This window comes from Lissotriton helveticus, chromosome 3_1 (assembly GCF_964261635.1).
Source record: "Lissotriton helveticus chromosome 3_1, aLisHel1.1, whole genome shotgun sequence".
Lineage (NCBI taxonomy): Eukaryota > Metazoa > Chordata > Amphibia > Caudata > Salamandridae > Lissotriton > Lissotriton helveticus.
Window position 1 is genome coordinate 965,876,416 of NC_136061.1, and position 23,822 is coordinate 965,900,237.

Sequence of the window (23,822 nt, forward strand, 5' to 3'; positions counted from 1 at the left end):
ACACAGCATTCCCCATGTATCCTATGGGCAAGATAGCCTTTCAATAGTAAAAAACGAAACTGGCAGTATTTCACTATCAGGACATGTTACCCACACTAGTACATGTTCTAACTTTCACATACACTGCACCCTGCCCAGGGGGGTACCTTGGGCCTACCACAGGGGTGTCCAATGAGTAAGAAAAGGGAAGGGTCTGGCCTGGCCAGTGTGTACACTAGCCAGGACAACATGGCAGTTCACAGACTGCGCACAGGCACTGCGGTGGCAGACCTGAGACACCATTTTAGGGCTACTCATGTGGGTGGCACAATCAGTGCTGCAGGCCCACTAGTAGCATTTGAATCACCAGCCCTGGCACACAGTGCCCTTTACTAGGGACCTACTGGTAAAACAAATATGCCAATCATGGATAACCAATTACAATTTAACAGAGAGCATGTGCACTTTAGTACTGATTAGCAGTGGTAAAGTGACCTGAGTCCTATAGCCAACAACCACAGGTCAGGAAAACAAGGAGGAAGGAGCAAAAAGTGTGGGGGTAACCCTGCAAAAAGAGCCATTTCCAACACTAGCACACTGTTAAACCATTTTGTAAGTCATCAGAAAATCTACTTTCCGGGCTGAGTGGAGCCAACAAAGCCGTACGATGTTACCTAGCAGCGCACTGGAAAACTGCTATGCAAAAATCACCAGATCCACTCTGGCACCTGGGGAATATTCTAAGGTGAGGAATCTACAGTTACCAGCATCCATCAGGACAAATCAAATAGTTTAAAGGTCCATCTATTGTAGATAAAACAAGTTTTCTCTACCCAGTCCGGCATCGCAGGTAACTAGAACTGCTGAGTTTCACTAGTTTTGCAAAGTGAAATTTGAACCCAACTAGAATGTCCCTGTAACCTTTAGTTTTTTCAGTGAATATATTATATATATATATATATATATATATATATATATATATATATATATAGATATAGATATATATATATGTATATATATATAAAAACAACTCCTCCAAAGAAAGAGCAGAGGCCGCAGTAGGGGAAAAACCACGGAGGTATCTTTATTCAATTGCGTTTCATGGCGAATGCATTTCGGCTTCGTTAAGCCTTCCTCAGCGCCCAGAGTCTTTAGCAGGTATGAACGCCAGCGTGGTTTTTAATGTCCTGCCACAAGCTCCGCTACGCCCCAAAGCCTGTGTCTACGCTCACCTGCTGCAGATCACGTAATGTGAGCGAACTGCAAGTCCCAGAGTGCTTTGTTTCATCCAGGTAGGTAATGAACAAGTTACTTACCTTCGGTAACGCTTTTTCTGGTAGATACAATATCTGCCTGTGGATTCCTCACCTTGTGAATATCCCCCTTGCGTCAGCAACATTCAGATTTTTTCTTCGTAGCACGCCGGCGTGGACGACGTCACAGGAGCACGGCATCGCGCGCGACTCCGTCTGACGTCACCGACTCCTTATTAGACCCACGTCGGCGTGATGACGTCAGTTCCGCCCTTTTTTCCGTGCCTTCGAGGCACCCGGACGGACCAACGACAGCAAATATGCATATATACAATGTACACAGTACATACAAACCAAAATAGCACACAGTGCATAGCAAAGGCATCAAAACCCAAAATACATACAAACAATAAAACCAGGTATAGCAGAGTGGACAACGGGGAGGCGGGTGGGCATGTGAGGAATCCACAGGCAGATATTGTATCTACCAGAAAAAGCGTTACCGAAGGTAAGTAACTTGTTTTTCTGATAGATACATCTGCCGTGTGGATTCCTCACCTTGTGAATAGAGTCCCACAGCAGTCCCCACTCCCAGAGGAGGGTGACCACTCTGCTATACCAGGAAATCTTGGAGAACAGAGCGCGCGAAGTGGCCGTCCCTCCTCACCTCGGAATCCAAGCAGAAATGCTTCGCGAAAGTGTGGAGGGAGGCCCAAGTCGCAGCCCTGCAAATGTCCTCAACAGGAACACCTCTAGACAAAGCAGATGTTGCAGACTTTGCTCTAGTTGAATGTGCTCTTATACCCTCAGGAGGGTCCTTACCCGCCAAGGAGTAGCAAATCTTGATGCACAGGATTATCCACCTGGAAAGTGTGCGCTTGTGCACCGCTCTGCCCTTCTTGCAGCCAGCAAAACCGACAAACAGCTGGTCATCCATCCGGAAGTCTTTAGTTCTGTCCAGATAAAAAGACACCGCCCTCTTAGGGTCCAAACGGTGTAGTCTCTCCTCCTCCTTGGAAGGGTGAGGGGGAGGATAGAAGGTAGGAAGGGTAATGGATTGTCCTAGATGGAAGGGAGTTACCACCTTAGGCAGAAAAGCAGCCCTGGTCCTACGAACCAGTCTATCAGCATGAATGGTCAGGAATGGGGGTTTGGAACTAAGAGCCTGAAGCTCACTCACCCTCCTTGCCGAAGTGATTGCTACTAAGAAGACCGTCTTGAAAGACAAAAGCCTCATGGGACACCTGTGTAAGGGTTCGAAGGGGGAACCCATCAAAAAGGTTAACACAAGATTCAAATCCCAATGAGGAATAACAAAAGGAGTAGGAGGGAATCTATTAGTGAGTCCCTTCAAAAATCTTAAAACCACTGGAGACTTAAAAAGAGAAGGCTGATCCGGCAAACAAAGAAAAGCCGAAAGATACCCCTTGACCGTGGCAACAGCAAATCCTTGCTGCGCCAAAGAAAGAGCAAACTGCAAAATGTCAGACAAATGAGCCTTCAAAGGGTCAACATCTCTCTCCCTACACCAACAGACAAATTTAGACCACCTATACGAATAAATGGACTTAGTGGAGTCACGCCTGGCAGAAAGAATGACATCCACCACACCAAGAGGGAGAGAAAAAGAATTCAAGTTGCCCCGTTCAATCTCCAGGCATGAAGGGGTAATGTCTGGAGGTGGGGGTGTAGAACCTGCCCCTCCATCTGAGAGAGGAGGTCTGCCCTGTGAGGGAGACGGAGCGGCGGGTGAGAGGAGAGGTGGAGAAGGTCCGTGTACCACACCCTTCTTGGCCAATCCGGGGCGACCAATATGACTTGGGCCCGGTCCTGGCGAATCTTCCTCAGAACCCAAGGAATCAAGGGTATGGGAGGAAACGCGTAAAGGAGATGAATTTTCCAACTCAACTGAAACGCGTCCCCCAATGCTCCTTGCATCGGAAACTGGAGACTGCAGAATGACAGGCAGTGAGCATTCTCGCGAGTGGCGAACAGGTCCACCCGAGGAGCCCCCCACATCTGAAAGATGTCGTGAACCACCTCCGGGTGAAGCCTCCACTCGTGGTCGGCAGAGAACTGCCGACAGACTGTCTGCACGAACGTTCAGAACTCCGGCCAGATGATTTGCCATCAGACAAATCTGATGATCCTGAACCCAGGACCAGAGACGCAGAGCCACTCTGCAGAGACACTGCGACCCTACCCCTCCCTGCTTGTTGACGTACCACATCGCGGTCGTGTTGTCCGTCAGGACTTGAACTGACTGACCGCGAAGGGAAGGGAGGAAGGCCTTGAGCGCCAAACGTATCGCCCGCAATTCTAGAAGGTTGATATGAAGCAACCTTTCCTCTGGAGACCAAAGCCCTTTGACCTCCAGGTCCCCCAGATGAGCACCCCACCCTAGAGTGGATGCATCCGTTATCACTGTGGCCACCGATGGAGGAAGTTGAAAAGGCTTTCCTTGAGACAGATTGCCTTCCACGCCCCACCAAGACAGATCCACTGCAGCTTCTCTGGAGATCCTCACTGACTCCCTGAGATCTCCGCTGTGCTGATACCACTGCCTGCGGAGGCACCACTGGAGTGCCCTCATGTGCCAGCGTGCATGGTTGACCAACAGAATGCAAGAAGCCATCAGACCCAGCAGACGAAGGACCTTCAAGACTGGAACAACCGCTCCATTGTAGAATAAAGGAATCATTTCCTGTATGTTGTGAATCCTTTGAGGTGGAGGGAATGCACGACATACAGTAGTGTCCAGTACCGCACCTATGAACAGGTTGCGCTCGGAGGGCACCAGGTGAGACTTGGGTACATTTATCGAAAAACCCAACCTGTGCAACAACTGAGTTGTCTCTTGCAGATGATGGAGCACCTTCTCTGGCGACTCCGCCTTGATCAGCCAGTCGTCCAGATACGGGAATACAGGTATTCCCGACCTCCTGAGATGCGCAGCCACCACTGCCATCACCTTGGTGAAAACTCGAGGCGCAGTAGTAAGCCCAAAAGGAAGGACCGCAAACTGGGAGTGTTGCGACCCCACCGTAAAACGGAGATACTTCCTGTGCGACTTCAGGATTGGGATGTGAAAATACGCATCCTGCAAGTCGATCGACACCATCCAGTCTTCTTCCATCAGCGCTTGAAGAACCTGTGCAAGTGTGAGCATTCTGAACTTCTCCTGTTTGAGATAGAGGTTCAAAATCCTGAGGTCCAGGATTGGCCGAAGTCTGCCATCCTTCTTGGGTATCAGGAAATACCGGGAGTAACACCCCTGACCCCTTTCCTGCTCTGGAACCACCTCTATCGCACCCTTTCTGAATAGTGCCAGGACTTCTTCCTGCAGGAGAAGAAGATGGTCCTCCGAACAATAACCTTGGCAAGGAGGGTAATTGGGAGGGAACTCCTGAAAAAGAAGTGCATACCCATTTTCTACGAGATTGAGAACCCAAAGATCCGATGTAACCGATTCCCAATCCCGTAGAAAATGAGTAAGCCGACCCCCTACCGGACCCACATGATCCAGAATGGTGGATCTAGGGCTGCTTTGCTGATGTAGGTGGGGGTTGGGTATTATTGGAGGAAGAAGAGGAAGAGGAGAGCTGACAACCACGTCCACGACCCTTCTGTCTACCTCTATAAGACTTGTACAGAGGGTTCTGCTGCTGCTGCTGTTGTTGCTGACCTTGTCTGAAGGGACGAAAGGAGGATCTACCAAACCCTCTAAACTTCTTAGTGGTAGAACCTCTTGTCTGGAGACCCAAAGATCTTGCAGTAGCACGGCTATCTTTGAATCTCTCCAAAGCCACATCCGCCTTCTTCCTAAAAAGGCCTGTCCCATCAAAAGGCAAGTCCAACAACGTGGATTGTACATCTGCAGAGAAATCGGAGGATTTCAGCCATGCTGCCCTTCTGGTGGCAACAGTAGAGCCCATAATCCTGGCAACAGAGTCTGCTGTGTCCATCCCACTCTGAATTACCAAGCGGGCTGCAGCTTGAGTATCGGAGACCACTTCATTAAAGTTTTTTCTGTCATCCTCTGGAAGCTTAGATGACAACTGCTTCACAGAGTCCATCGACGCATGAACATATCTCCCCAAAAGGCAAGTAGCATTAGTAGATTTTAGGGCCATGCTACCTGAGGAGAAAATCTTCTTTGCAGACTGATCCAACTTTTTAGAGTCCTTGTCTGCTGGCACCTGAGGAAAAGAACCTGCAGACCTGTTGGAACAAGCGGCCTGTACCACAAGACTCTCTGGTGAAGGATGTGAAGAGAGAAACTCGGGGTCACCAGGTGCCACCCTGTAGCGTCTTGCCACAGACCTTGAAACAGCAGGAGCAGTCAACGGTCTCTTCCAGACCTCCATTATCGGATCAGTTAAAGCCTCAGTAAATGGAAGTGTAGGCTCTATAATAGAAGAAGGATAGTGTAAAACCTCTGTGAGGATGTTAGGTTTATACTCAACAGTAGGTAAGATCAGATTGAGTAGATCTGCAGCCTTTCTAATAACAACATGGTAGGGTGCCACGTCCTTAGATGGTGCATCAGAAACAGATGGTAAACCCCACTCAGGAGAGAGTTCCAGACCACTAGCACTATGTAGGTCTTCAAAACAGTCACCTTGATCTAAAAGTTCACCTTCTTCAACATCAGAATCTTCACATCTCTTTTCCTCCAAGAGACGCTGAGCTCTGCGCCTCGACCACTCCATACGAACCGAAGTCGATGGATCCGGTAATGACTCCAACGGAGCTGGATCCGACGTCGAACGAGGAGGCAGATGGAGGACGAGACTCACGGGCCGGCGTGGTACCTCGATCCAAATTACGAGGTCGATCCGGAGTCGGCGAAGCCGTATGCGGAGTCGAAGACCTTGGTGGAGCCGTACCGAGCCAAGGTGTGTAAGGCGCCGGCATAAACGGCATATAAGGAGCTGGAGCATAACTTTGAGGAAAGCCCAAGTTGAAAGACAATGGACCCATGGGACCAGCCGGCGCACCAGTGGGGTACATTGCTCTCGAATAAACTCCAAACATCGCATTAAGGAAATGCGAGGGGTCCTGCCCTGGACCAGGAAAGGGAGGATACGAACCTACTGGATGTTCTGTAGGAGGATGTTCCGACATCGGTATATTCTGACCCTCTTGATCTACAGGGGCTTCTACCGGAGTCGGAGCTCGAGGAACTTCCTCTTCATCTTCATGCTCCGAAGAATGGTGTGACACCGGATCCGGTTCTTGCTCTGGAACCGGGGAACCTCCGGTAGACTGTAAGGGCGAAGGAGATACGAAGTCCTTGTGATGTTTACGAGACTTCTTCTTCGAATCCGAAGACTCTTTCCCAGAATGATGTCTGGAACTGTGTTTTCTCCTCTTGTGTTTCCTCTTTGAGGAGCTCGAAGCATGACCCGAAGCCGACTTGGATCCAGACCTCGATCTCTCTCTGGATCTCGACCTCGCTCTGGACCTTGACCTCGAAGCCGACCTCGACTTCGAACGCGACTTCGGTCTCGACTTCGAGCGTCTCGACGTCGACCTCGAAGATCTCCCAGTCTCTCTTCCCTTTACCTTCGCAAGAAGTTGTTTTGCTTCACGTTCACGTAACGCCTTAGGATTCATCTTGAAGCATGATCGACAGTTTTTAACATCGTGGTCCGATCCAAGACACCATAAGCAATCGCTATGAGGATCGATGATCGACATCATACGAGCGCAAGATCCACATTGCTTAAATCCGGTCTTCCTCGACGACATTCTCGACGAAGAAGGAGTAAACAAAGATGAAATAGTAATACTATAACCAGTAGAAGATACAAAGTATCGCAGAAGATCCCAGAAACCGTTAGCGTCGACGACGCGGAAAAAAGGGAACTGACGTCATCACGCCGACGTGGGTCTAATAAGGAGTCGGTGACGTCAGACGGAGTCGCGCGCGATGCCGTGCTCTTGTGACGTCGTCCACGCCGGCGTGCTACGAAGAAAAATTCCGAATGTTGCTGACGCAAGGGGGATATTCACAAGGTGAGGAATCCACACGGCAGATGTATCTATCAGAAACGAAAGTGACTGATACATGAGCGGAATTTAGGGCACCACGATGTTGTTAAGTCCAATTTGCTGTGTGGTACTAGAACTCGGATGCCCCTATGTATGTATGTGTGTGTGTGTATGTATATGTGTGTATATATACCCTTTCAGCCATAGAGTGACGGATAAATTATGCAAAAAAAGAAGCAGAAAACTCTGGGCAGTTCTCAAGTTTAGGTGGAAAGCAGCTCCTGTATAGAGCACTCTCAACACCAGCCACACTCTAGATCTGCTCTCCTCAAATGTCTGCTTTTCTATCAAAGTCTTTAAGCATAGGATTAGCACAGTGCTATCCACGCCGAGATAGAAATGGACAAAGTCTTTTGCCATTTCTACAGCAAAGTTTTTAAGCATAGGTCTAGCACAGTGCTGTCCTTGCCGAGCAGTAAAATGACAAAAGCCATTTATCACTCCAGGCACAGTATTACAGCTTTGAATTCCAGGCACAGTATTACAGCTTTACCTTTAGATACGCTACAGCCAGAACTGATGAATGGAATTACACCCCTATTTGGCAGGAAGGTAGATGTTGGTTCAAGGGAGTGCCTTTTGTGATTTGGTGTAAATCCATTCATTAGTTGCTGAGAAATTGAAAGAAATTCCCAGGTGTATATATAGGGGCGCAGTAGATCCGCGACCACTCCTGATCTCGTGCTGAGTTCTGATTGACTGCCAACACTTCAAACCAGCCATCTTGTGACCCCGGGCCAACTAGCCCTCCTGTTACCTCCAGCAAGACACACACAGCTGGATTGCTCAGTGATTGTCGGAGGCCACACCCCCTTTTTCCACCACTCTTGGCGTGCTGCTGGTTGGGGGATGAAGTACCCTTGGCTGCTGTGGTAGGGGCAAAGAAGACCTCCTGTTACCTCCAGTAAGCCTCACACTGTGGGATTGCTGAGAGGTTGTGGGAGGCCACGCCGCCTTTCTCCACCACTCTGCAGCTACACCTCTCAGTGCAATGCTGGTGGAGGGGCGGGTGTGGTCCTCTTGCCTCTAGAGGGCCTCAATACCAAAGTGGACTTCTTCCCCCGAGTAGCAGTGCACCAGCAGGTGCATTTGCTGAGAGGTGGAGAAAGGGGGCGTGGCCTCTGACAACCACTCAGCAATCCAGCGGTGTGGGTCTCGCTGGAGGTAACAGGAGGGCTAGTTGACCTCTGAAGACCCAATGGAACTTCATCACCCAACTAGTTGTGCATCCGGAGGTGCATTTGCAGAGTGCTGGAGAAAGGAGGCATGGTCACCGAAAACCTCTCAGCAAACCCACTGTGTGGGACTTGCTGGAGTTATCAGGAGGGGTAGTTGGCCCCCAATGACATCCTTGGGCCCAACTCCCCCTCCTGTTATGCCAAATAAGTACCACACAGCGGAATTGCTAAGAGGTCTTCAGAGCCCACAGCCCTTTTCTCCACCACTCTGCAAACGCAGCTCGTGGCACAGTACTGGTTGGCGGATTAAGTCCAATTTACTCCTGAGGGACCTTGGGGCCCTAGAAGCCCTCCTGGTATTCTCCTTTAAGTCCCACACAGTGGGATTCCTGAGAGCTGTGCGGAGGCCCAGCTCTCTTTAGCCACCACTCTGCAAACGTGGTTACTATTAAAAACAACTCATCGAAATTCACTTTAAAAACTATAGAAATTCACCGAAAAAAACCAGAGGTTACAGGGATGTTACAGTTAGGAAATTGAATTAAAAAAAAAAACTTAAAAATTCACTGAAAAACAAAAAGTTACAGAGTCATTATACTTAGGCTCAGGTTTCACTCGTGCAAAACCAGAGAAATTCAGTAGTTACAGTTAACTGAGCTAACTATAACTCGCGCCCCTGCAATGCACTACTTATGACCACATATTACATGACTCATGACATGGTCACTGCCATCACTGATTACATCCACAGAATCTCTAAGGCACCCACTCACACCCCAATACAACCTTTCATACACCCACTCCGACTTCCACACTACCATTCTCAGAACCATTGACACACCCATACCAGTACTTACACACCCACTCACAGATTCATAGGTCTACACACACATCCACTCAGTCCACCATACAGCCACTCATACACCAACTCACTCACTAATACAGCCACTGATATATCCACTCATACACCCATACAACTACTCACACAGTCAGTCAACCATAGAGCTACTCACACACCTACTCACTCACCCAGAGCCAATCACACAGCCACTTACTCACCTATACACCCACTCACTTATTCATACAGATACTAACACACTCTCACCTATAGTCACTGACACAAGCACACACTCACCCATACAGCCACTCTCATAATCACTCACTCACAGTCACTCATATACTCCAACACTCACCTATACTGCCTTTCACATATGCAGTTACCTATATACCACTGACACATCCATTCACTCACAGACACAGCCATATACTCTCAGTCACCCATACAGCCCCTCACACATGCACTAACTAACCCATACCGCCACTGACTCACTCACTAATACAGGAAGTCACATACCCTCACCCACCCACAGACACTTATACACCCATACAGGTACTCAGACTACCAATCAATCACTCATACAGCCACTCACATACCCACTCACCAACCCATACAGCCACTTAGATACCGATTGACAGACTGATAGACATTCACACAACCTAGTCTCTCACCCACACATTCACTGAGAAATCTGATCACTCACTTATACAGTCAATCACGCACCCACTGAATCATCCATGCAAACAATCATTCACCCACTGATTCACCAATCCCCTTTGGTATATATATTTAACACTCACATTTTTTAAAAACACTCACAGTTACTGGATGATGTCCTCAGTGACGTCATTTGAGATGTCATCAGTGATGTCACTGACCATGTCGTAAGTGATGTAATATGTGTGAGGTCATAAGCAGTGCATTGCAGGTGTGCGAGTTACAATTAGCTGAGCTAACTACAACTGCTGAATTTCTCTGGTTTTGTACGAGTGAAACCTGAGCCTAACTACAATGTCTCTATCTGTGATCTGTCATCTGCATAGCGCCAGGTTTCCTTGCTTGAGGAGTATAAACATCTTACATTTTTCACATCCCTATGTGGTTGAAATCAAACTGAAAGTGAATCTGCTTGATATCCTGGGATGTCACCAAGGTAAGTGCTCTAGGGAAAAAATAAACTTTCAGGTTTTAGGTGGCAGCAGAGTTTCATAGCTTCTGTTACTGCAGCATACTAAGACAATTAATGAGAAAAAAATAATGATTCCAGAGGTCTCACTAAAGCGTTGTAACAGAAATTTTCAAACATTGCAGAGCTCTTCAAATAGGCGGCGCACAGACTTTAAGCTTTTGATTTCAAAGCACACCAAAACCTTCCAGTTCAAGCACAACAAAAACAGGCCACTCAGGAAGCAAAGACTGTCTATAAAGGCTCAAATGGCAACTATTGGGAAACAAAATATTCATGACCTAGAGTGTAGTGATTCTGTCACTGTTTGGGAAATTATGTTTGGAGGGAGAATGTTAACAATACACAAATTAAGAGCATGTCCCTAGCGACAAGGAAATGACATCCATGTCATCCAATGATGATAGACCCAAATTCCTTTTTTTCCCCATATACAGAGTAGACCTTGGCAAAATTTAAATAACACTGGCATATAGTTTGTGTAATTTCTGAACATTTTCTGTTACGTGAAACTCTCAAAATGAAGCCATTATGCTACTTTGGTAAGTATGTGCCATTCATGGTAAACATTTACCAGTAACACACAGGAACAACAGGACTCGAGTGGCTGTTTTTCAAGGTGCATTATTTTAAATGTGTCCATCGCAAGGATACATTTTGCACTAAAATATAATGCGAAATGATTGATTTGCATTTCAGGTATGTTGAGGCAGAAAAGTCCTTTGCATGGTAGTCGGCGTGCACCCCTGCCCTGAGTGCCTCAACTGTAATGATGTCTGGATCCCTAACGCTGATTTTTGGTGTCATGGGCGAACATGGGTCATGCTTGTGCATCCTAACATAAGCCTGTCTCACAGATTGCAGTCTTTTTTGACTGGGAGGGTGCCCAAAGAACTAATCTTATAGTGGTAGGTGGCTACTGCCTTCGCCAGGAGTTAAGCAGCACGATCAGTGCAGCATAAGGTGTAGGGATCAGTAGGAGTGAAGAGGTCAGTTTTAACCTTTGTTACTGGAGTAAGGCTTACAGGCTAATTCATTTGAAGTCTTCTGCTGTGTGCTTAACTCACCCTTGGCCTACATTGGTTTTAGGTGTTGTGATGTGCAGTGCATGTGGGATATACCTGTGCTTGTTGTATGTGTGTCTGTGAATGGTACAATACAGGGATAATGCAGTGCTGTGCAGTATGTGCATGTGTAGGTTGGCTGCATGTGTGCCTGTGAATGGTACAATACATGAAGGATGCAGTGCATCTATGTTAAATGCATTGTTGGGTGTATGCATGCTTGTGAAGGGCACAATACATGGAAGATTCTGAGCAGTATTTTGGGAGACCCTAGGCTGACCAGATGAACATGAGTAGACAAGGTAGAGTAACTCCCCCAGACAGATTTGTGTATTGCTGCATTCCAAGCTAGGTGGGACGCACTTGAGGAAGCGAGAGCCAGGCTCTTCAGTATACTTCAAAGGGTGGTCTTTGATTCAGAGACAGGTCACTGTGAAGGGGCGAGGGCACATCTCGAGAAGGAGGTGGGCCTGATAAGTAAAAGAATCATAAGGAGTTGAGCTGAGGCACATCACTGTAGCTAAAATCCAGGTGTGAACCTCTAGTCACTCCCATGTTATGTTAAAATTATTTATAACGCGCTCAGTCACCAAACGGTTCCATGGCTTGTGTTGTTGGGGTATCCGATTTGGAGTCACACCTGCTGTGAAAACCTGCTATCAGGAAGACGGGAATACAGAGGAGAGGGCACTTTGAAGGAAGCAGAACCCAAATGCAAACTTCAAAGACTCAGACTCTAAATCACATTTGGTGTCTGGAAATAGTCTAGAAGAATGGGAGCGTGAGACTCCCCAAACTATCAACTGTCAAACAGCCAGCTTTGCGAGTAAGATAAGCTCTGCAAGACATCTGCCTGTGACCAGGACTGGGGCCAAGACCTGTTAGTCTCCAAGTTGGGTGAAGGGACATCACCCAGGGAATCCAAGACCACCTGTCCTTGGACCCTGAAGCACCAGCGCCTGCCTGCTTGCCAAGGCCAGTGTGGGACAGGAGTGTTGGAGGGAGGGAGGTCCAGTGGGAAGATCCTGGCGAGTGGATCCCCTTAACGAGGTGAGTGGAGACGGTTGCTGCACCAATAGGGTCAGTGCGTGTGTCTTCCTCCCTGACCACAGAGAAGCCTTGGACGGCTCGGCCCACGCTACCACTGCGAGCGAAGTTCCGAAGGGATACTAGGGCCAGTTACTCAGGACCCATAGTAGCTTGGTGCCCAGGACATTAGGAGTTCAAGTCATCAGCCACCTTGGTTGGGCCTAGTAGCTCCTGCTTGTCCTGGGGCCCTCTGAACGGGATTCTGACAGCGTAAATATGTGCAATCTTGAGTAATTATGCAGTATTTTTTTAAGTATATGAAAGCAAAATATGTGAATTTCACAGACTCTTGGTACAGAGGCTTCTCTCTCTATGCTCTAGAATTTACAGTTTTTTTTATCATTGACAATATTTGCTATGCTCAGACGAGCATTTGGCACTAGTCTTTATATGGAGTGGATGATCAGGTTTGGTTTGATTTGATCTTTAGAAGGCACTTTCCCACTGTTGCTATGTAAGGGCGTTGGAATACAAATGTGGGCTGGGATTATAAATCAGCAAAGGTTAATGACTGGATGTGTGCGATGGACTTGTTTACATAAACAGCCCAACAATTTAAAATTTACAAGAGATTTAATGCAAGTGGCTGGCAAATCGCTAAAACCAACAGTCCAGAACACGGTGACATTAAGAAAAATACTACCCGGTATAACTATTCCAAAATAAGTCAATTAGCGTCAGGGCAAAAGCTTGCACGCGCCTGGCCCTCTCGGTGCTCTCCTCAGCACGCGCGCACTCCTTCGCCGTGACGCGAGGAGCGACTTGTAACCTGCTCTGCATTGCACGGACGTCGACGCCCCCTCCCTCGGCCACCCTAAACGCTGGAGGTTGAATGAGGGGCCCCCACCGCCCGCTCTTCGGTAGAATAGCGATCGGTGCCATTTGCAATAATAGGACAAGCAGAAAAGGCAGCTTATAATTGTGTTGTTCAAATGAGAAGTGAAAGGGGCCGAGCGAAAAATGAGGGCGGGTGGGGGCCTGGTCACAAAATAAGTACACATAATAAAATCCAATCTGTGCTTATACAAAAGGCGCTGCGCTCCTGCAAAAGGCAAATGCACAGTCAATTTGTGAACTCTGAACCTGTGCGACCTTTCAGAAGAAACGAAACAGCCCCTCGCATTTACAAGCAAGAACGGCACATGCAAATGCCCCCACCTCTTCCACCTCCCCCCTACCACCCATCAACACCCCCCCCTCCCTCTCCACCCGCCACCCCCCTGGCTCTCGCGCGGGCTGACTCCGGGAAACCATTATGGAGAACGCGTTCTCAAAAAAACCAAATTAAAAGGCTGTTACTTAAATGTCAAAGCACACCATTGTGTTCGGCTACAGATCATTACACCTGATACGAACACTTTATAAAGAGAAAAAAACGCCTGTAATAACTCGGAAAATATTACACTGAATGCCCACATGTATAAGGGGGATAAAAAAACACAGAGGAAAGAGAAAGGTTTTCTTCTCGAGTAATTTAAACATCACCAGACTATACGGCTAAAGGGAAAGGTCAGAATTTAAGTAAGCCTCGAAGAACATGGATGGGAAATAAACAGGATGCAGGTGGAAATGGAGGGCGCGGAGGCGGGCATGAGATGGAGCGGCTGCGGGCGGGAGTCCGCCCAGCGCGGCGAGGTGGAGGAGGCGGGAATGGCAGGTGGAGATGCGTGGCTGTCAATGCGTTACCTTCGGTGTTGGTGCCGGTGCCGCTGTATATATTTCGCAGGCTACCAACACGGTTAAGTTTCCATGCTTTGCGCTTGGCTGCATCCAGGGAGCGGAAGGCGGGAGAAAGAGAAAAGAAGGGGGGAACCAGGAGAGAAACAAAGAGTTGAACAAAAGGAAATGGGGAGAAAAGAAAATGTACAAAAAAACGGAGCATATGCCGGTCACAAACAAGTACAGGCCAGTCCGGTGCAAGGGCCTTACATAAACACACTAAAGGCAGTGCCAGTCCTTTGTTGCTTGTGCGGGGGCACTGACAGGACAACATTGGAAAGTGCTGATATATGGAAAATAGATCACAGAAGAACAGCATCACCACTCAAACCCCTTATGTTTTCATTTCATGTCAGTGTTTAAGCCGAACTTAGGGAATCAGGAAATGCTGTATTTCCATCATGCAATGGACAGGGCCACTTTAGGAAAAGCAAGAGCCAGCTGACCTAGCACAGCTCAACAAACAGGGTTTGATATTTAAGAGCATCCTTACGGGATCACCGCTCCAAAATGATCAGGCAGGTCCATTTAACATTCGGTGTCTCTCTCCAAGGGTGGCTGAGGGATTCATTCAATGCTAGGTGTCCGGCTTATTTCTCCTGATCTTGCTGGTTTCAGGGCTTGTACTGTACTCTTTTCGTAAGGGCTCAGAAATTAATTAACTCTCCAGTTGTAGCTGGTGTGGAGCAGCCAATGCCTAGCTCTATAGGAGATTAAGTGGAGGCTGATAAACATAGTATGAAATAGTATTATCATGACCAATATCCATATCTAGGCAGAGGTAATAATTTCACATTCTTTCATACACATTAAGAACTGTAGAATAAGTGCAAAGAAGCACCTTGAAGTCCAAAGTTATGACCACAAGGGACCTAATGTAGAGTTTGTCAAACGGGTACTCCATCACAAATGTGACATACATTCGCCCACCTTATTAAAAGTGTAATGGATATAATGAGCTTATAATAAGTAGGACAGGATATCAGTCACGTTTGTGACAGAGTACCCATCCACTAAACTGTAAATCAGGGCCAAAGAATTTTAATACAAAAGTAACACTACTATGTTAGAAGTCAGGAACAGTTGTAGTTTGTGTAGGCCATAGTGAGGAGTTGGAGATGGCTGTCCAGGGACTTTGGAGTTACTGGAAGGTAGATAGTGATAACCCCTCAAGATAGAGCGATGACGAGTGGACGTGCACCAGGCAAAATAAGTCCAAGGCAATCTTGTAGTGTGCTATGTCTTTATTTTGAATAAATATTCGCAGATAAAATGACAACTTCAGCTCAACCAACGCGTTTCGTTCTCCTAGGAGAACTCCACCAGGTCTTCAAAAGTCTCTTGGTGAAACCTTGATAACAGCAAGTAGATAGGCTTCCAAAGTACTCCAGTGTATTGTTCTGGACACAAAGGGGCTAAAGGTTGCCCGATGCAAAAAATGCGAAAGCGAATCCTCAACAGAACACGTCTGAAAGTAATTGCTCCAGTGTATTGAGCTGGAGACCAAAGGGAATTCCCAGGATGACCATCCAGACTGTCATGTCTGGACCGAAGACGCATATTTAAACTTTCTGGGCATCAACTGGCCCTGGGAATTCCTTTTTGTCTCCAGCACACTACACTGAAGTAATTACTTTCAGACGTGTGTGCCTCTGTGTCCAGAACAATACACTAGAGCACTTAATTCGGAACCCTATCTACTTGCTGTTATTAAAGTTCCGCCAAGAGACTGTTTAAGCCCTGATGGAGTTCTCAGAGGAGAACGAAACGCGTTGGTTGAGCTGAAGTTGTCACTTTATCTGAGAATATTTATTCAAAATAAAGACTTTGCACGCTACAACATTGCCTTGGACTTCTTTTGCCTGGTGCACACCCACTCGTAATTGCACTTTCAGGATCTGGGACACTGAGGTACCACGTAACGGCTAGTGCCGGGCTCTCAGTGCAGTGATTTGATGAAACAGGCACGAGGTGCAGAACCATCAGTCAGCCGTTGAAGTGTTGTTCTTTAGATTACAACTCCTCAAGATAACAGTGCCACTGGGAACTGATTTGGGCATCAACCAGGAGGCGAAGTGCAGCGTGTATGCATGCGCACAACACACAGGATGGAGTCACAAGCTTAGACTTGATGCCACAAAGCAGAGAAAACACAAAAGGTGATGGAGGAATGCTTGCATTAAGTTTAACCATTGGCAATCATTGGGGTAGCATTCCAACCCATCCTTCTTTTGCCATATGCAAATGAGTCTTGGCCCTCTTTCAATAGGAAAAGTTCTGCCCAAACTGCCAGGCCAGATCCTCCCCGAACTGGATCACAAGCAATCCAAGACAGTTTGCATGCACCCTGGCTGGAGCTCGTAAGTCAGGTGTAGCTTGGTTTCAGTGGCACAGTGAGCACAGGACCCACGTCTGGGCATACCATTGGCTTATTAGGACGCAACATCAGATGCACAAAAGGTGATGAGAGGAATACTTGCAATAAGTCTAATCATTGGCAATTACTTGGAGTGGCATTCCAACCCATCGTTCTTTTGCCCAACATGCCAGTTTGGTCCCAGCCGTTGTTCCTTTGTCAACTATGCCATCTCAGTGCTGCTGCTGGTCTTGGTTGCTTGCTCTTTCACTGGGGCTGCAAAATATTTGGCACATATAAGGTGTTCCAGAAGTAGGCTCTTGCTAACATGAACAAGGTAGGAAAGAATTAAGCACCTCCTGGAGGAGTCGGATTACATTGGTTTCTCAAGGTGATTTAAAATATTGTCAGGAGAGGTCCAGTACTTAGACAGCTTTGGAAAGTTATTGAGGGGTCCACAGCTTATAACAAAGAAAGGGCATTGTGCAAATTTGAATGAGGCATGACCAGCCAAAGAAAGTAAGATATTTTAATAGGGCTGCCCGGGGTAGCTAGATATTTGATCACTGCTGGTTCAGCAGTGGCTCTGAAGAAGTGAAGCGCACATGAAGGAAAGCATGCAAATGAAGATCCTATTAAGGCTCAGCAGAGTTGAGCCGTCTGCAATGCACTTGTAGACCCCCCCAAATATGGATCTCAATCTCATACGTTCATTATGTTGTTTACACAGAAAGGGTGGGAAACAGTGACTGTGGGAGATTGCATTGATTTTACATAGTGGCTGGTAGGAATTACTCCTAAAATGTTGGCATACTGCCACCAATCAGATAGTTTAGCCACGGCAAGCTGGGCAACCTAACTCAGCTCATGTAAAGGGGGAAATGTTTGGGTCAAATGAGAGCACCTTGCTATCACCACCTGACCCACCAGTGGCCACCTACAGCACTGCTGGGCACCATCAAACCTTCTACCCCACAGGTCTCTGGGCATCAGAGCACACAGGGTTAGATTGAATAGCCTAATAGAGAGGTGTACATTTGATCTGAGAAACAAAAAAACACTGTAAGAAACCCAGTAGGTTTGCAGCAACAGTGCTTCAGAGGAAATAAGCAAGGAGCGAGGCTCATTCAATGCATGATTTCTGGATGGATCAGTAAGGGACAAGGTCACTTTACAGGCCCTTTCAATGTTTAGTGTGTCAAGCCCCCCCACAAGTTTCCACAAGGAGGGCCTTCATCCCCTGCATTTTGATCGAGGGAATGAAGACTCACAGACCGAGGTCAGAGCAGGGCCATTAGTTGGGGATTACCAGCCTAAACCAGATTGGAAGTGATTACTTGGCATGAGACGGAGAGTTATGCCAGTTCATTCAGACATCTGCCAGCGCTGCCCGTCTTCTAAATTAAAAGGGTGCAGTGACGTGCACTGACAGTGTGACCTGGAGGGGACGTAAGAGCTAAACAACCCAGGGGCCAAAGTTGAATCCCGCGTCCATACTGCTAAAAAGACTGTGACAGAAAGTAAACTGTTCTCCCTGACCTCTAATCTGCCATTTGTGAACACGCACAGCTGCAGCAGAATACCCACCCGCACATCCTAAGCGGAGGTACATAACCTGGTGGGAAGAAGAGGGTTGAAAAAGTTTCAGTGAAAGCTACCAGAACGTCATGCTGGTCAGAGTGCAGCTCAAAAGAGGTGTAGGCAATTACCCTGGCTCCCACTTTACTGCCTCAAGCACAGTTGCGTGCAAAGTCACTTCATCGTCTTATGACGAGGAACATCACACTACCATATCCGTAGGACAAAATGCAGTCATGGTATTGCTCCCCTTGACTGCCAATCCACAAACAGAGCTGTGAAACTCATCAGTAATGCATGAACCCATATTCCGGGGTGGTGGCCATTTATGCAGCTTAAGTAATCGTGGTTAATATCGGATTAGAGCGAAACAGCCATTGTAGTATTCAGAATAATAGGTGCAACCATGTTTAAAAACACACATGTGGGAGGCTCTACCCTATCTTCCAGGACATGATTTCTTTTTTGATATTTTCGCCTGGGCTTCTGACAAGTTTTGATGCTACGCAGGGTGCAAGATACAAAGGCAAAGAGTGAAGTGGTCAGTGCGTCAGCCCCAAAATGGAGCAGAGTGCTGTGGGTCTAGTCCGCTTCCGGTACGTAGATGACTGTCTGGAGGAAGTTGAGGGGACCACCTGCTGGGAGCCAATGGTCATTTCTGCTTACAGCCGTCTATGCAACTGGGAGTGGAGCTTCACATGAGCACTTGGGCTACGATGCAAGATTCAGGTTGGGCCAGTGGAGGTTCCATAGGGAACAGTTGCAATAGTTTGTCATTCTATCTGTTCTTCTATGCCTCAACCTCAGGTCCCATTCTCTCTCTGCGCCCTCCAGTAATCTCAATCGATTCATTATTCCAAATTATAGCATTTTATTTTACTGTTGATTTTTTGCTCTTGCCAGGTCTTACTTATGAGCACTGAGCCCCATTAACAGCTTCTCACAGCAGTCTGTTTGCTGCTTGCTTCACCCTTGCATTTTTTACATGCCCAAGGCGTTTAAAAGGAGGTAGAAGGGGAGGTGGAATGTATAGTCAGTAGGCAGCTCTGGTTTTACACTAGTCCTGATGGTGAACGTTGCAAGAAGATTTTGTTTGCTGGCCTGGTGGTACCTTTTTATTTTCAACATTGGGTAGGCCATCAGGTCCTCCAATGTTTAAACCCCCCTGTTCACTCAAGTGGCTTGCTCAGCTCTGCATCGATGTGCATCTAAATCTTAATGAAACACAATTCAACATCAGACTACACTATGGGGTCTATGCTTCACAAATCACTGGACAACATTTTGGTGACAAGCTTCAGAAAAATAAAGTTCAAGAGCAAGACAGTGACCTGACCTTTTTTCCCCGCAACTCACGCCTGATGCTTTCTATGGACTGTGGCCTTTCCTAAGTCAAATGACAGCCTGGACGAGTCACGAATGAGAAATTAAATGAAAGAAAATAAAGCTTGTCAAAGTTAATAGATGCAGCAATGAGAAGTAGAATCATATGAGAGCCCTTTCCTACCCCATTGGTTTAGCCAATTAGGTCTCTGGTTTTTCATGAGATGACCCTTTTCTGCAATCGAATTTCCAAGACAGATGATACGGACTTCTCACATTTCTGGCCCTTCTAATTTTTCTAGAAGATACGTCTGACTCCACATTAGTTGATGCTGTGCAACTGCTTGGTGCTTTTTCGATGCAAACCCCTGAAGTTTGTTTTGGGATTGTTTCAAGTGCATGCTGTTGTACGCATTGCCAACAACATTTTCTGATTATTATGTTACACAACTAGAGGCCCGGTTTTATTTATATCTCCTTTACTAATCGGAGCCCCATTTCTTCATATGGTTCCTAGCCCGTCACAGTGGGATAAAACACAAAGTCCTCGTCTTTATTTTTCACATCCAAGCAAGTTGAACAACCCATGATAAGGTATAGCCTCGATTCATAAAGATTGTGTTGTGACTTACCCTTTTAGTACCTCTAGCTAGGAGGACTACAAGAAATCCTGTGCTACTTGAAGCATAATCCACCTTGTGATATTTCCCTTGCCTGTTAGGATTGCAGTGCTATTTCATGAACTTGCTTTCCCTTCCGTGAAACACATTTTAAGTGTACATCGAACAACCTCTCAAATGTTTAAGCTCACTGAGACATGTGTTTTATACTTGAGCAAAGGCACATGATGTCAAAAACAATACCTGCCAGTAAACACACAAACATTTGCATTTTGCAAAATAGTGCAATTATAAAAAAGGCATTTTTTTAAACTTCTTGCTTGCTATGCTTTATAAACAATTCAACACTGTGTATTTATATATGCTATCCCTTCGGTATAAGGTCTAGCACAAACAGAGATCAAGGTCACACTGTAAAAGCAAGTGTGGCATACTCAAGTGGTACTTTACACTGAATAGCGAGAAAATTCAATAGCAGGTTTGGCGATTTTATGCAAGATTGTTGTTTAAGTCAAAACGGTACACTTATCAAAACAGGTTGCCGGATTTGTGTTATTTATCTCCGACTCTTCTGGTGTCTCTGCATTACGTGCACTTTTTTTTTATAACCTTTTTTGAAAGTCACTAATCAAATCAGATTTGCACTTGTTCGCAAAAAGGTAGACAAATCCACTACTTTTAAATGGTGGCAGTTGAGATCGTTATCACATTTTGATTAGTGAATTGCAAGGATTTCAATGTTTTTCCTGATCTATAATTTGAGTTTTCCACAACTCTTGGTCCCCCAACTACTTTAGTGTCCTTTAGTCAGACACGTTTAATGTTGCCTCCCCTTTCCTGTGGACATATTTTTTACACAGCACGAACGTAACTAATCTTTTTTGATTCATGAATTTCAAGATGCAAAAAAACCCACAAATATAATTCTACCCAGCCCATCAACAGTCAATCACATTTATCTACAAATTCACATATGATTGACAGGTTTTTGGAATAACTTAACTTTAAACAGCAGAAATATACAAAAGTGTTAAACCTTTCAAGTTCACCTAGCATATTTTTCAAAGGCGTATCCCTTAAAGATTTCATCAATCCAAAAGAAGCATGCGTTCGGAGTTAAGTTCTATTTTCTTGCCAAATAATGGTGCAAATCCATTCAGCCATCTTTTTTTCATCCAAAACACACACACACAGATGTTCAGTGTAACATACAATTTATAACAACTGTTGAGTGTGTGGAAAGGGCATGAGACATACCAGAGGCACAAACTCCAGTGGGTAATGATGTATCCCACCTCCCTCAATTTTGGTAACAATTACTGCAACTATAGCTCATGCCATTTTGTTATGCGGAGAAGTTATAAACACTTTATTAAACTGTAGCTGTGTTACAAAGGGGTAAACATCGATTACTCTTCGTGACTACTAGCAAAGTTTGATTCCTCTTCAAAATCATTGTAATAAGCATTCTATTAGACAGTAAGTTCTGTTTTCTCGCATCAGTTAAGCTACACTATAGTAATTACATGGGAATTGGTGTTTGCAATGTGCAACAAAAATGTGATTATCAGTACACTTGATCTAAAATTTGAATAATGTTTTGCTGGGCCACACGTAACACTTGATATAAATAAAATGTTGCTGGCCCATGTGTACCACCATTGGCAACTCACACACAAACAGCAATATTTGATAGAACCCCGAACTCCTAACAGTATAGAAAAAAAGCGGCTAGTTGAATGTTCCTAACAGTCCTTCCTTACAGGCCAATTCCATTAAGTAATTCACAGTTGGGGGCGAAATTATGCAGTCTCAATGGAACCACAAGGGTATGGAAGTAATTCAAAAGGGTCTAAAGAAAAGTTTCAATTTTAGACCAACAATAAAAGTGTCTTTGAAGTCATCTCCTGAGAGCTCTACCTCACAGAATTCTAACAAGCATTTGCAATGCAATAGGTCTCGCATTTACGCGAGTTTGAGCTATTGACATTGCAAATAACAATGCCTTTTATTTTTGGTTTTAAAACATAAATAAAAGGCATTGTGATTTACAATACCAATAGCTTAAACTCACTTAAATGCAGGACCTATTGCATTGCAAATACTTTTTTTTTTTTTTAAATCCCGCTTTCAAAATGTTGCATCTACCCTTGGTACGTTTCTAAAAAACTCCTTAAACCAGATCGGATCTATTGTACGGAGGACCAAACCCGATAATTAAAATGCTTCTACCCTGCTTGTAGCGCTGAACACTGGTGAGAGACGAGTCCATAAGGAGGGTGTGCAGCACAGCAGTTTTATTTGTAAGCCACTGAATCCTTTATTTCACATACACAATCAAGACAGGGACAGGCTAACAGGGAGGTTGTGCAGCCAAGTTTGAAAACACAACTTTTCACCCAACAGCTGGCTCTACCCTTTAGTTACCAGAGCAGTTCTAGCACCAGAAGGCCCCGTTGTGGAAAACAGGGCGCTCTGCAAAAACCAAAAATAAATCAAATAAACAATCCTCTCTACTAGGTGGGCAATGCCGACTTCACTGAGTGGTAGCGGAGTACTGGTGAGAGTTGTAGCAAGCCACTAATAGTGGACTTCGTGTGCAAGAACGACACACTAAATGTCACTGGGCATGCATACAACCTGGTGTGCAAAGTATGTGCGGAGCAGTTGGGATTGCAGCTACCGGAGAGAAATGCCCAGTGAGGTTCAGAGCCTTTACGGCAATCTACGCATTTCTATCGCCTATATATCTGTTGAGGGGCACAGCTCACCTAAAGCTACTCATTCTGGATGCAGGCCACCCACAGCGAAATGTATGGAGTTTGAGAATTTAGTTCACATCCCTTTACACAACTAGACAGACGGAGCACTCCCATATTTGGACTGACATTCATGAAATGGCATGAACAGACCCTTCACATAATTACTCACTCCACGACGCCTGCATTTTTTCAGTGACAAATCTGATGTTCTTGCCACTTCACAACCATGCCGAGCATGTATTGTACGCGTCTATTAACACCCCTGGGTCTAAGAAAATGCCTCATGACTCAAAGGAGACAACGGCCAGAATTATATGAAAGTGCTGAAGCTTACAGGGACCTCTTTCAGAAGTTATTCATACAACCAGTGCCAATGAACGTGCGCACATCGAACATGCCAAGAATCTTTCCGAAACCAAAGGGAGGTAACTTTTTTTTTTTATATAGCGCGGACTTTACCCGAAGACGTCAGAGCGCTTCTCAGTAGGGTGGGCTCCGACTACTCTGTGCACATCAACAGGGTGGTCGCTACCTCGTGGGGACGTGCAGGTATCCTGGACGCTGTCTCCCCCCCCGCGCTTAGCAATGCCGCCGCGGGCGCCGACGCTCGGCTCCTCTCCACCGGCCACACGCACGAGTAACTAGTAAAAACGAAACTGAAACATACAAGCTGCACGACGTTAGCTGTCTACGGTAGAAGCTCACTCGCGCGACCCAATCCCAAGGCGCGTGTCGGAATCCAACTCTGCCATGCTTCTCAAGCTGCGCGTGGCCATCTCTTGTCTCCACTCATTGTCGGCTGAGCCGACAGCTATAGTCT

General features: G+C 46.2%; 1 protein-coding gene across 4 annotated transcripts in view; it reads right to left on the minus strand.

The window, feature by feature from the left end:
- The window catches only part of AGAP1 (ArfGAP with GTPase domain, ankyrin repeat and PH domain 1), a 1,166,515-nt gene that overhangs the window by 166,648 nt on the left and 976,045 nt on the right, over window positions 1-23,822 (minus strand). For 2 of the 4 annotated variants that reach the window (XM_078681379.1, XM_078681377.1), the window contains exon 14: window positions 14,331-14,408. The exons of the other annotated variants lie outside the window; for them this stretch is intronic. In XM_078681379.1, the coding sequence (XP_078537505.1) occupies window positions 14,331-14,408 (78 nt within the window). The remainder of the gene's footprint in view (window positions 1-14,330; window positions 14,409-23,822) is intronic. 4 annotated transcript variants of the gene reach the window in all.